This window comes from Curcuma longa, chromosome 6 (genome assembly GCF_044706935.1).
Source record: "Curcuma longa cultivar G26 ecotype Majalengka, Jawa Barat chromosome 6, ITB_CL_G26_1.1, whole genome shotgun sequence".
NCBI lineage: Eukaryota > Viridiplantae > Streptophyta > Magnoliopsida > Zingiberales > Zingiberaceae > Curcuma > Curcuma longa.
Genome location: NC_133866.1, coordinates 2,118,719 through 2,131,323, shown reverse-complemented (window position 1 = coordinate 2,131,323; position 12,605 = coordinate 2,118,719). Strand labels below are relative to the sequence as shown.

General features: G+C 40.2%; 1 protein-coding gene and 1 long non-coding RNA gene across 2 annotated transcripts in view; both read left to right on the top strand.

Annotated features, from left to right (window-relative positions):
- Positions 1-2,579, top strand: part of LOC141830973 (uncharacterized) — a 31,096-nt gene extending 28,517 nt beyond the window's left edge. The window contains exons 10-12 of the mRNA XM_074718428.1: positions 655-714; positions 1,072-1,176; positions 2,158-2,579. Of these exons, the coding sequence (XP_074574529.1) occupies positions 655-714; positions 1,072-1,176; positions 2,158-2,268 (276 nt within the window). The 3' untranslated portion in view covers positions 2,269-2,579. The remainder of the gene's footprint in view (positions 1-654; positions 715-1,071; positions 1,177-2,157) is intronic.
- The window catches only part of LOC141830976 (uncharacterized), a 44,594-nt gene extending 35,246 nt beyond the window's left edge, over positions 1-9,348 (top strand). The window contains exon 3 of the long non-coding RNA XR_012602004.1: positions 9,112-9,348. This is a non-coding gene — a long non-coding RNA (uncharacterized LOC141830976). The remainder of the gene's footprint in view (positions 1-9,111) is intronic.
- The last annotated feature ends 3,257 nt before the right edge of the window (positions 9,349-12,605 follow it).

Here is a 12,605-nt window from a genome sequence, read left to right as displayed (position 1 = left end):
TTTTTGCCTATTATTGCCAAATTTGACAGTCAAAGAAAGGAAAAGTGGAGAGGAGTAAAAGGAGTACATAAAAGAAACTAATATTGTTCTGTATGTGATATGTTGCAACTATTGCATGTAGATCTACCATTATATTGCTGACTGCTGATCTAAGGAAAGCAAGTTGTAGAATGAAAGTAATTTTACTAAGTTACTAACAACTTGAGAGATAGAGACACTACCATAGAGAAAGATGTCACAAGATTTTAAACATATGAAGATCTCATGGGCACGCTTTTTAAATTGTTTTTTTTTTTTGCCTGTTTGATTTTGCATTGTGTTGTACTGCATTTTCATTTGATTAGAAAAATAACTAGGGCCATGGTGAATAAACAAGTTTGTTGGTATGACCAATCATTGTTTCTAACAAACGTGGCATAGTCAATTTTAACAAATCTAGGGCTTTTCTTATTTAAGTTTCCTTTTCAAAATTAGTTGATGACTTCTGCTATTACTTTTTTTTTGAATCATGGATAATTTTCCTTCCAAAAGTAAAATTGTTGCCTCTTTTATTCAGTAATTTTGATACTAACAAATATTGTGGCTATTGCATTATGGTTTTATGTTTTGGGGGATGAACTTAGTTTATTGACTTTTTTCATAAAAATATTGCAGGGATATCTACTTGAACATAACCCAGAGACTGCTGCTGCTACCATTCATCTCCTTTGCCAGGTTTGACCTACTTTTGATCACTTTTGTTCAGACAAAATATCCTAATTTTTTTTACATTGTAGTTTGTTGGCCAAAGATAACAATTGGTTGAAGCCATGCCTATCATACACCCATGAGGATGTACCCTAATGAGTACTCTTTCAACTTTAAGCCAATATATGATGTATATGTTGTCTGAGACGTGCTTCTGACAGTAATTCTCTAGTAAATTTATCTAAGAAAAGATGTGGAAAGTTTCATTGTTGTTCTTATTGCCCTTTTCATCATTTATGTGAGATTGTACTCTCCCTATTTTTATTTTTCTGGAATAAAATTCTTTCGAATGGTAAGTGACACTGGTTGTTCCATGCTCTACAGACTCTGCCAGAAACTAAGAAACCACAAGTAGCGGATGAACTGCATAAACTGGTTAGTCAGTGGCCATTGGACATTATAAAGATTCAAAAGAAGGAAAACAAACAGGTAATCTGGATGAGCTATTGACTCAAATCTCACTATGCCATTTTAAATTTCTAACCTCTTATTCAAGTATCATCCACCTTTTTTTTTCTATTCTTCATGCTTTACCTGAAATAGTTGGTATCTGAAGAACCTTTTCTGGCTTGGTTTCGGAACGATAACATTCTGCCTCTCCTGGCTTTACCTCAAATCTCACTTTTTTTTTTCTGTGCTTGTCCATTTATTCATGAATATCTGCAAAAGAGAAAATAGCAAAGATATGTAGAATCAAATATCATGAAACACTTTCTGTTGATTGATACTTCCATGGTTCCTTGAAAGTAGCTTGTCTCCAATTCCTCACTTCAAGTTGCAGAAGCTAGTTTCTATTAATGTAACACATGGGTCATTTGGTTTCTGCTGTTTTACATTTATCACAACAGGTAAATATTTGAGTCTTGTTCTTTGCAAGGTTTGCAAGGTGTGCCTAAAAACAGTTAGCATAATATTGTAGTCTGTACACTGAGAAAGCAGGCCAACTTCCTTGTTGTTGAAACTTTTTCAGTTTGCCTTGACATAATTGTTCCAAACACACCTTATCAGTAAACACCCAAACAAGCCTCTTGTTTGCAGGACTCATCAAAGCTCCAACAGCAACCCCATGTTTACCTCAAATTGTTTGCTTTAGGGCAAATGATCCAGATCCTTTCGTTCAGCTTTGTGTCAAGCCTGCAATTATTTTATTTTATTTTATTTTTTCCAGATAGGGAGTTTTTGAAAATATGACATGGTTTGCCGGTTTCTCAACGAAGGTCTATTTGTACCATTTTTGCCCATTTGTTTTTCCCCTTTATTATTGGTCAATTTCGGTACCTTCAAAAGTAAATCTTTTAATCAACTGTCTAAGCTGTCAGTCTGTTTTGATAGTAGTAACTGTAAATATTTCACTTGCTTATAACTTCTAGCTTTTCTTACATTGGCTAAATCCTCCATTTTACTTTCTAGGCACTAGCTGAATCCTTAAACAGAGACATCCCTGCGATGCTCAACTCCTTGATAAGTTTGGGGCTTGATGTTCCTGTGGACGTAAACAAACTCAACCCACTGGAAGCATGAGTTACAGTCTCGGATCGACTTTGGTGCTTGCAATTAAACTGGAGAACCCCATCTACATCCATAGCTCCAAGTGCCAATCAGAGCTTTCAGTTTTAGATCTTAATGCATCCAAATGAAAATAATTCTGCAGCTTCATGTGTTGCATATCTTCACTGGCAGCAATAACAAACAGAATTAGTCACATAGCAAATTTGAGCAGCAGGTCCAGATTTTATGGATTTTCTTGGGATGATTCCATGTATGGTGGTGACATCCAAGGGCTCCAGGCCTAATATCGATATCTTTATTGTCATGGCTTCTCAATCCCCCAATTATTAGAGCACAAGCATTTGTTGGAGAGCAATCTTATGGAGATATCCTCATTATGTGCTTGCCGAGCGATCGTTTTATGTTTATGGTGTCGTTACTTCGGACGAAAGAATAAAGAGGAAGAGGGGAAAGAAAAGAGAAAAGGGGTGACTGATTCTTGTCATTCATCAAAAATCCCTTGATTGTCCAATGCAACTTCACATTTGGCATCATTATTGACCAATTTTGTTCTGTTTGCAGTAGCTTGTGGCACTGTGATTCTTTCCAGTCGTCAGCTCTTTTCCCCCTTACTTGACCCCTTTGCAATGTTTGAATAGAGCCCTCCCTCTGCCTTGGTCATAGCTTGTTTATGTAGAAGGGTGAGAGATGTAGTCCACCTTGAACTTGTTGGCTGATACTCAACAAGCGAAGGGCATCGGCGAGGAGAGAGACCTAGTCCACCGACATGTTGGCTGATACTCATCAAGCTTAAGGTATCATGTTTTGCTTTTGCTTCACTGGTCGGTCGGTGTAGTTTCGTGTGGTCAAGGTGCATCGCTTCAGGAGTGGTATTATCGTCTTTCGTAGCCAATGATCATTTCCCGCTTGCTTCTTCGGGAGTGACATTATCAGATTTGTTGCAATGGTGATATTGGTACCGAGCACCATTTTGATCGTGGATGTGAAGGGTAATGGTGTCTCTGTTCATTGGCCAACCCTTTTCATCTATATCTTGGTGGAAAGCAAGATCCACCAACATTCTTTCTGCGCTATCATCTGCGGATTCCCATTCATAATCCGTTAGATAAACAGTGGAAAAGGGTACACTTGATTCATCTATTTTTTGAAGAATTGGAATCTTGCCTAAGTAACCATAATCTTAGTGTGAGTTCTCTTGCATGAAAAGATTAAAAAAAAAAGGAAAAGTGGTAGAGAATTGTCAATGAGTGATGGAGCTCCACTTCTAATTTTGTAATTTCCCTCCTCAATTTTGTGCGTCTTTCCTTTTTCTCTCTCCCATTGCTAACTTTCCACCCAAATAAACTCATCTCATGAATTTCAGTCAATTGACACCCTTTGCAATTCAATCATACTCATTGCCTTGCAATTTTCACCTAATATTGACCATTGAGATTGATGTTTTGTTTACTTTGAGATGTAAATTGAAGGAGAGGAATTTAATGTGGCAAAAATTCCTAGGGAAAATGAAGAGAAAAGAAAAAAAACCATAGGAAAAGGAAGCGAAAAAGAAGAAGAAAAAAAGAGCAGCTGCGTGGGATCACTTGCAGAGGCCACATAAGGTTGCTCGTGGAGGTTGTCGCAAGGTAGCTCGCGATCCTATATGATTGTCACGCCTATGATTGTGTAGGGTTGGTCACGGTTGTGCAGGGTGGCCTGTGACACGAGGTAGCCACGCAGGGTAGCGCGAGGCGACCATGTAGGTCCCCGTTGGTCTTGAGCGTGAGAAAAACAAAAAAAATGTAAGAGGGAGGCAGGAAAGGTTCGCAAATGGATTCTTAAATTCATCTATCTATTATTTTATAATAGGTAAACAGAAAGGATGAGTAATTCATTCTTATTCATGAAATAAATATTGAAAAAATTTTCTCTTAGAAAATTTTTCTTAATTTTTATTTCCATCCTTTCAAGTAAATAGGGGATGAGTCAAAATGTGATATAGTGATGTCAAAAAGGGTAAAGTTAGGGTCAGTGCGTTAGTGTGATATTAACTCATGCTGCCTGACATGGGCCCATTTGACTTGTGCTTGACTTAGGCCTAGTTGACCCATGCTGGCTCATTGAGCTTAGAAAAATAAAAAATATTTAAAATAAAAATAAAATAATAATAATAATATTTTAGGGAAAAAACAAAAGGTAGAAATATGGAAAATTTTATGAAAATTATAAAATATAAAAGCTTAAAAATTAAAAAAAAAAAAGAAAGATGAATAAAAAATTTCACTAGAATGATTCCACTTCACGAAGTGGAGGAAACTTCCTAAGTAAATATTTTATATAAATAAAAAACTTTACAAGAGCTTAAAGATAAAGATTTTGAGCTCTTAAAGTCCAAAATGAGTAGAATATCTGTATCTTGAGATGTTATAGTGTGTTGTTGAGGAGCTCGTGACTCTTTTATTTATATCTTTCAAACTGAGTTTGATAAACTTTACATAATTTTTTTATTCCAACAGTCAAACTTAACTTTGTCAATCATCTGAGATACTAATTACTAAATTTTTTACTCAAATTAATCAATTAACTCAAATCATATTCAATCAACTCGACTAGATAAGATCACAAACTTATCTGCCAATGCAAACATTTCTAATTGACTTTAACTAGGTTTAGCTGACTCATATCTAGATCACTACACTAGACTTCTTCGAATTGCCTCTATTGGATGCAACAATGATCCTTATCATCCCATGAATATTTTGAATCAATGCAAGACCTCTTTACTTGTACTTAATTGTTAAATCGATTAAAATAATCTTTTAGCTAAGGATTTTAACATTACTTGAGATCAAACTCATTTGTCGACTATATATCCTAGAACACACGTTCTTTAGTCAAGCCATGGCAGACCTCTACCTAAACACTCATGACTACAATCAATATCTCAAGACATGCTTGTCCAGCCTCAACGCCTTACCTCCAAATCTTCATCTGCTTTCTTAGAAGCCTAACCTCTAAGTCTTTATTCACCTGCTTAGAACCCTTGCCTCCAAATCTTCATCCATTTGCCTATAAGCCTTACCTCTAGTTCTTCATCTATCTGCTAAGACCTTTTGTATTTCAACAAACACCTATTCCACTTCTTCATCTGCCAAAATCTCTTAGACTTTTTATTAGGACTTTTTGTTTTGATGAAGGTAAAATGTATATCATCAAAGAAAAAGCACAAGTATACAAAATAACCAATGACTCTATCTCACGTCATGTCTGACGAAGTGTCAGATCTGAGTAAGCGTCAATGGTGCATCATACACGTGCTCACATGTGAACCAACACTATCCTATGTCACTCATACTCTGTCTCTCGTACAGGTACCTATGCCACTGCACTCATCTTGTCAACATCTGCATCAGTGAGGTAATCACATCGTGCATCATGAGCCACCATCACAGCTACCTGATCATCAAACCATCAGTCACCACACCATCATCTTTCCTCTACATCAGCCCACATGGTATCCTCGAGCTATGCCTCAGCACCCTCCATAGGTCTGCCACCTGACAGCAGTACCTCCCAGCAGAGATCGTGTCCTCCACAGTTAGCCGATGTATGCAATCCGCAGCCCACCGTGTCCACAACACCGCCGTCAACTCCTAGTAGCCACCAATCAACCAGCATCACCAATGTCACATCCAACAAATTGTACACTTTTAGCAAGTGGCCAACGGTCTACGGATTTGATGTGTCTTTACCGTAGCCGTTCCTACGGATTGGATGAGTCATTCTGGTGCAATGAAAATTGAGTGCAATGAGATCCTGAATATCCTAAAGCTACGGACTAGATAACCCTCCAAGTGAGAGGAAAATTCTAAAGGAGTTAACCTTAGCTAGTGAGAAGCTTTGGAAGAGTGAACTCCAAGCAAGAGAAAAATCCTAAAGGAGTGAACCTTAGGTAATAAGAAGTCTTGGAGTGAACTCCAAACAAGTATAACTGAAATAAGATTTATATTATACTTCTATCAGATTGAAAGACAGTGAGGGCATATCCCAGTTGGGACAACCTTAGATGTTGATTTAACTAAAGAAATTAATGGAGATTTCTAAGTCGAGATCAGACAGTCTTAACTGTCAGATGAATTCATGCATACATCTATATATTTCTAATTCTTTTTTGCAAGACTTCTATTTTGTCGATTGCGCTAACTTTAGTTTGCAGATAAAATAAAATTCTTCAAAATTTAAGGGTTCAATCGACTGAACCAAGAAGATAAACATAGTTTAGAACCATATTCAGCAAAGAAGGAAACACATGTTCAATCGACTGATCAGGAGGATCAGTTGACCGAACTATGAAAAGTGTAGATCGGATGAGATTGAGTCAAACAATAAAGGAAATTATCGGAATTAGTCGCTTAATCAGGTGGATTAGTCGATCAGATGCATGAATTTTGTGGGATTGATATGATTGAATCAGAGCACACAAGGAAAGAGAAGGTTCAGTCGCTTGTATGGATCAGTCAACTGAATGGTGTTTAATCGATCAGATAAAGTCTATAAAAGAAGCATTGGGATCTAAGATTTATAATCAATTCTCTCAAAGATCTCTATTTCTATGCTATTCTGTTCGTGTAAGTACTACTACTATTACGCTGAGAGGCTCTTCGACAACCTACAACGAAGCTCTATCTTTGAGTTGTCAGTATATTCTTTCTACTTGCATTTACATCAAAGGGGATAGTAAAATACCGAAACCTAAGAGGGGTTATTTGTAATTAAATAATAATAATAATAATAAGGAATAAATAAAACAAAAAGGGATGAAAAGATTCGTCTCGTGAAGACGAACCCAACGAAACTGGTTTGAGTCAAATCGGAGATCGTTTGGTTAGTAAACCAAGTGAACCAAGATTGAACCCGGTTTGCTACAGTAACCGATTCAGTCGTATAATAAACCCTAGGTTTTTAAGTTGGTTTAGCCCCGTAAACCTAGTCTAATTGCGGCGATTAATCCGTTTTAACCCCGGTTACTGTAGCTCCTTGTTATAAAATAAAAGTTACGATTGTTTTCCCCCAAAATCGCGAACGCAGGGCGCCGCCCACCTCACGAACGCCATCGCCACACCTCTGGCCGCCGCCGCCGACACCGACACCGCCGCTTCTCTCCCTCCCTTCCTCGCGCTTCCTCCACCCCACAGTCGTCGCCACGCCTTGTGCCGCCGTTGTTGCCGCTTGGAGAAGAAGCCGCTGCGATTCCCCTCTGCACAGCCGCTGCCCGATTCGCCGCCGACGCCTAACGTTCTCTTCCTCCTCGCTGCCGGCGAGATCTCCTCCCCTAGCCGCACGCCTAGCTCGACGCTGTCGCGCCTCCCTCTCGCCGCCCGACGCACAGAAGAGGTCAGCCGTACGCCACCGTCCGCGACGCGCACGAGCCCTCGCCTTCCTCCACCTCGAGTGCGATCAGCCATCGCCCTCACCTGCCCTTCGCGGCCAAACACCGCCGCGCCCTCCACGACCGTGCCTTCGTCGTCTACTGCCGGTGAAGAAGAGGTTGGCTTGATTAGGCTTTGATCAGATTCTAGAGGTAAGTTGATGTTGGTTAGATCTTGTAGGAGTTTGTTTCATTGGATTATTATTGATTTCTAAGGTTGTGAGGTCCATCCTATAATTCTTCTAGGATCTCGTAGTTTGGATCTTGAACCCCTGCCTAAGTATTGTGTTATTGTTAATTGCAGGACCTTGATTTATCGGTCCTATTATACGGAGTTTATTAAGGGTTCTTATTCGACGATCGTCTGATCAGGTGGGTACCCTGTACTTGGTCAATACAGGCTTCCTTCAGTGCATGGATTATTCTGTCGTTATTCATCATATTGATACCTTGATTCTGTTGCTATTATTCAGTTGATGCTTGTTGATATCTGCTTTTTGATACTTTCCTGTTGACCTTACGATGATCTGATGTTAAGTTGCTGTCACTTGTCATTCATGCTGGTACCTAGTTGATCCCTTATACCTTGTTGTTGACATATGCTGGTTGATCGTAGGATTTCCTACCTATTGTTAGATAACTCTTAACTGTTGTAACCCTGACCGATGATATCCTTTAGAGATCTATGTTGAACATGCTAAATGATTGTAGCTATTACATATTAGGATGATCACCATCCATTCATATCATTGTGGTTGTTGTTGTTGGTGGATCTTACCTGCATCATGTTGTGGTGCCACATAGGTAAGAGGTTGCACCACAGTGGGGTGCGACCAGGACTGGCTACATAGCCCTCCTGCCACACTGCCCCTCCCCACTTCTCTATAGTGGTCAGTTGTTGGAGCTGGCAGTAGGTCATGTCTTGCCCCCAGTTCACTGAGCTCTGGGAGAGTGACTGGGACGACGAGTGCGGACAGTGACGGATATTTTGGTTGCTATGGTTGCTTCGTATTTACATGCACGTTGGTAGGTTGATAGATATATATTTAGTTTATCTTCATCATCTGTTTTCCGATTGTTGCATTTGGTTGCTATGACTGTTGCATTTGTATGACATTCCATACATGATACATATAGACCCTTTTTATCCATTGCATAGTATGATTTTGTTCCTGATATACCATGACTTATCCTTGATGCATGATACCTGCTGATTATTCTGTACCTGTTGTATAGTAGGATTATGCCTATTCTATCCTGTGGATATATCATAACTATTACCATGATCCTTGCTGTTTCCTGTCATTTGTTGTTATTACCTTCTCAGTCTTTACCAGCTGATTCTTATGTTGTTCCTGCTATTGTACCTTACATGCACTTCTTTCTGTACCCACTGAGTATTTAATACTCACCACCCAGACCCTGGGGTTGTATTGATTTCTCCCCAGGTAACAGATAGGTACTTGGAGCTTGGAGATTCTGGCAGCTGGCTCTATCTCACATCAGCGGTTTTGGTATATAGTAGTCGTTGGGTTGTCATTTTATTATGGTGTTTCTTCGGTTATGAAGTCTATTTCTTGTGGGATTTATAGTATTGACTTAGAGTATGGTGTCGGATTTATTCTTATTATTGGAGGTTGTTTCGGATTTTGATATTGTCGCTTAGTATGTGTTCTTCTATTGCATATCTAGTATCTGTGCATGTGTGGTGGTAGTGTGGCCGTGTAGGCCTTATATAGTTGTGATGCATTGATGTGATGAGTTACAGGACGTGTAGTCCTTATTCCAGCCGCCTGTGGCTGAGTATATTTGCATGTATTCAGGGAATTTGTCGCGGTTACTGGGGAGATGCTGCCGAAATTTTTCGGACGGCCTTCCCGGGGCGTGACAATTTAGTGGTATCAGAGCATTCCTTCAGCTATCTAGCCGGTTCAGCACGGAATTCGGACACGTTGATGCTACAGCCAGAGCGGAGGCGGACCGTATACCCGTTAGATAACCAGCCGACCGGTACAGAGTTTGGACACGAGATGATACGACCAGAACGGAGACACCACAGAACGAGAGATCGATCGTTGGAAGCATAGTATATTGGTATATAGTAGAAGGATTTCAGTAGACCTTTAGCAGATAGAGGTTGTTACTGGTTGGGAACAACCAAGTTCATTTAGGAGGTTCGCCGTTCTGGGTTTAGCCGGGTATTATCTGATGTTGGTGGAGGATTTCTCTCTGAATCACTACATCGCTGATCGTCTGACCAAGGAGGCGAGATTGGTTTGATCTGAAGCGTGTGAGACAAGCTTCCAGGAGCTGAAGCAATGATTAGTCAGTGCTCCGATTTTGGTTAGTGAGTTGATGACCGTTATTGATTTTGCTCGACGGTATTCAGAGTTGGGATTAATGGAGCATGGTCGGACTCATCGGGGTGTTCTTGTCTCGAGGATTGCTCAGTCAACTTTAGTGGAGAAGATTAAGTCGACACCGTCTAGCAACCAACATTTTTGATTTATCTGCGGTAGGATGGACTTTGAATAGTAGTTAGAGTTTTATTGTGACGCAGATAGAATAATTCGTTTCGAGAATGAATTTGTGTTTCAGAGCAGTATTCGATTAAGGAGTTGTTGTAGGAGGCATACCATTCTAGGTTTGCGATACATCCGGATGATCCTCGTAAGTATCGGGACCTGAATCGCTCCTATGGGTGGAACGACATGAAGTAATATCGCATACTTTGTTGCGCGACATTTAATATGTCAGCAGATGAAGGTTGAACGGCGAAAACCGGTCGGGTTTCTTCCGGAGATATCAATTTCAGATAGAAATGGGAGTATATTACTACAGTGTGTCTACACTATAGTATGAAGATAGTAAATTTGGGGACCAAATTTTAATTAGTGGGGGAGAATGTAAGATACCGAAAATTTCGTAGTGTTGGAGGACGTGACTCGTCTTGCAAAGATGAAATCAACAAAATCAAATTGGATCAAATCAGAGATCGTTTGGGTAGTGAACCAAACGAACCAAGATCGAACCAAATTGAACCAAGTTGGTTTGGTTCATACAGGAAGAGATTTTGATAAAAATAAAATGGATGAAAAGATTCGTCTTGCGAAGATGAATCCAACAAAACTGGTTTGAGTCAAATCGGAGATCGTTCGGTTAGTAAACCAAACGAATCAAGATTTAAATCGGTTTGCTACAGTGACCGGTTCAGTCATATAATAAACCCTAGGTTTTAAGTTGGTTTAACCTAAATATCACGCCGACTAACCACATTTACTGTGACTCCTCGTTAAAACAGGAAATCGCGATTTCTTTAATCCCGATTCCCCCCTTCTCCTCTTCTCTCCTTCTCCCCTTCTGCTCGTGGTCGCCGCCGACGCCCAAGGCTGCCTCTTCACCTTGAGCTGCCGACGCACGAAGAAAAGGCCAGCCGCCGCCACTACTTTCTTCCCTCCTCTGCTGCTGCCCTGCCGCCGCCTGATGTCGCCGCACGCGAGAAGAAGCCTCTCGGAAGCGCTCTCCTCTGCCTTACTGCCACCGCACCGCCGCGCCTCCTCCCTTCACTGTCGTCGCCGCCCGATGCCGATTGCCGCCTATCATGTGAAGACCAACTCGTCGTCGATCTCCCCTGTTCGTCCTCCTCCTCGAGAAGGTCGGAACCCTAGCTGCTAGCGCTGTTGACTTCCTCCGTTCTGTCGGCGTTCTCTGCCATATTGCTGACCGGAAGAAATCAGAGCACGCTGGTGCTCTGCTTTATGCTGCCTGATGACGTGCCCTCCTCAAAGGTCTCCATCTCCTGCGAGTTTCCTTCCCGTGGCTACCCTTCGTTGGTTGCTTAGGGAAAATTGGTGCGTGTCTCAACCATTTCGGAATTTGAATTCTTATTGGTGTTCACCTTTGTTAGAGAAATTTGGGTTTTAGGGCTACGATGAACGTCTTCTTTAGACCATCTTAGAATCAAAGTTGGAAAGCTATCACAATAGGATTTTATTTTTGAATTTGAGTCCCAATTGGTTTAAGTTACAGGTTAGTGGCAGGTCCATAATTAGTGGCATTTAATATTTCTTAGTTTTAGTTAGCATGCGAAACAGTAAAAGCAAAGGTTATATCAAGAGCATGATCATGAATCTAAGTAAGCTAAGTATGTAATGCATGATAGTAGCCATAAGCATTTAAAAGCAAGTATCCATGACTAAGTTATTAATTCATTATTACAGATTTAATTATTAGTTAATTTGATTTACTAATTAATAGGTGATTAAGAGGTAAGTAAAAAGGGACTAATTACGTATGTTAATTTGATTAGACGTGGGATTAATAAATGATGAGTGGAGTTAGGTTAGAAAATTCGATCCGATGGAGTGATTTAGTTAGATGAAATCTGGCCAAGTTGAATTAATTGGGTTAGATTAATCTTAGAATCAACCAGGGTTGACTTCGTTGAAAAATGAAATATTTAGCAGAGATTTATTGTTAATTGCAGGACCTTGATCTATCGATCCTGCTGTACACGGAGGAGTTTAGTAAGGGTTCTTATTCGACGATCGTCTAATTCAGGTGGGTACCCTGTACTTGGTCAATACAGGCTGCCTTACAGTGCATGGATTATTCCTGTCGTTATCTCATCTATGTTGATACCTTGATTGCTGCTTAGCTTATTGTATCCGTTGACGCTCTGTTGATATCTGCTTTGCTTGACACTTTCCTGATTGACCTTTACGATGATCTGATGTTAAGTTGCTGACACTTGTCATTCATGCCGGTACCTAGTTGATACCTTATACCTTGTCGTTGACATATGCTGGTTGACCTTAGGAGTTCCTACCTATTGTTAGATAACCCTTAACTGCTGTAACCCTGATTGCCGACATCCTTTAGAGATCCCTGTTGAACATGCTAAATGAATGTAGCTATTACATATTAGGATGATCACCATCCA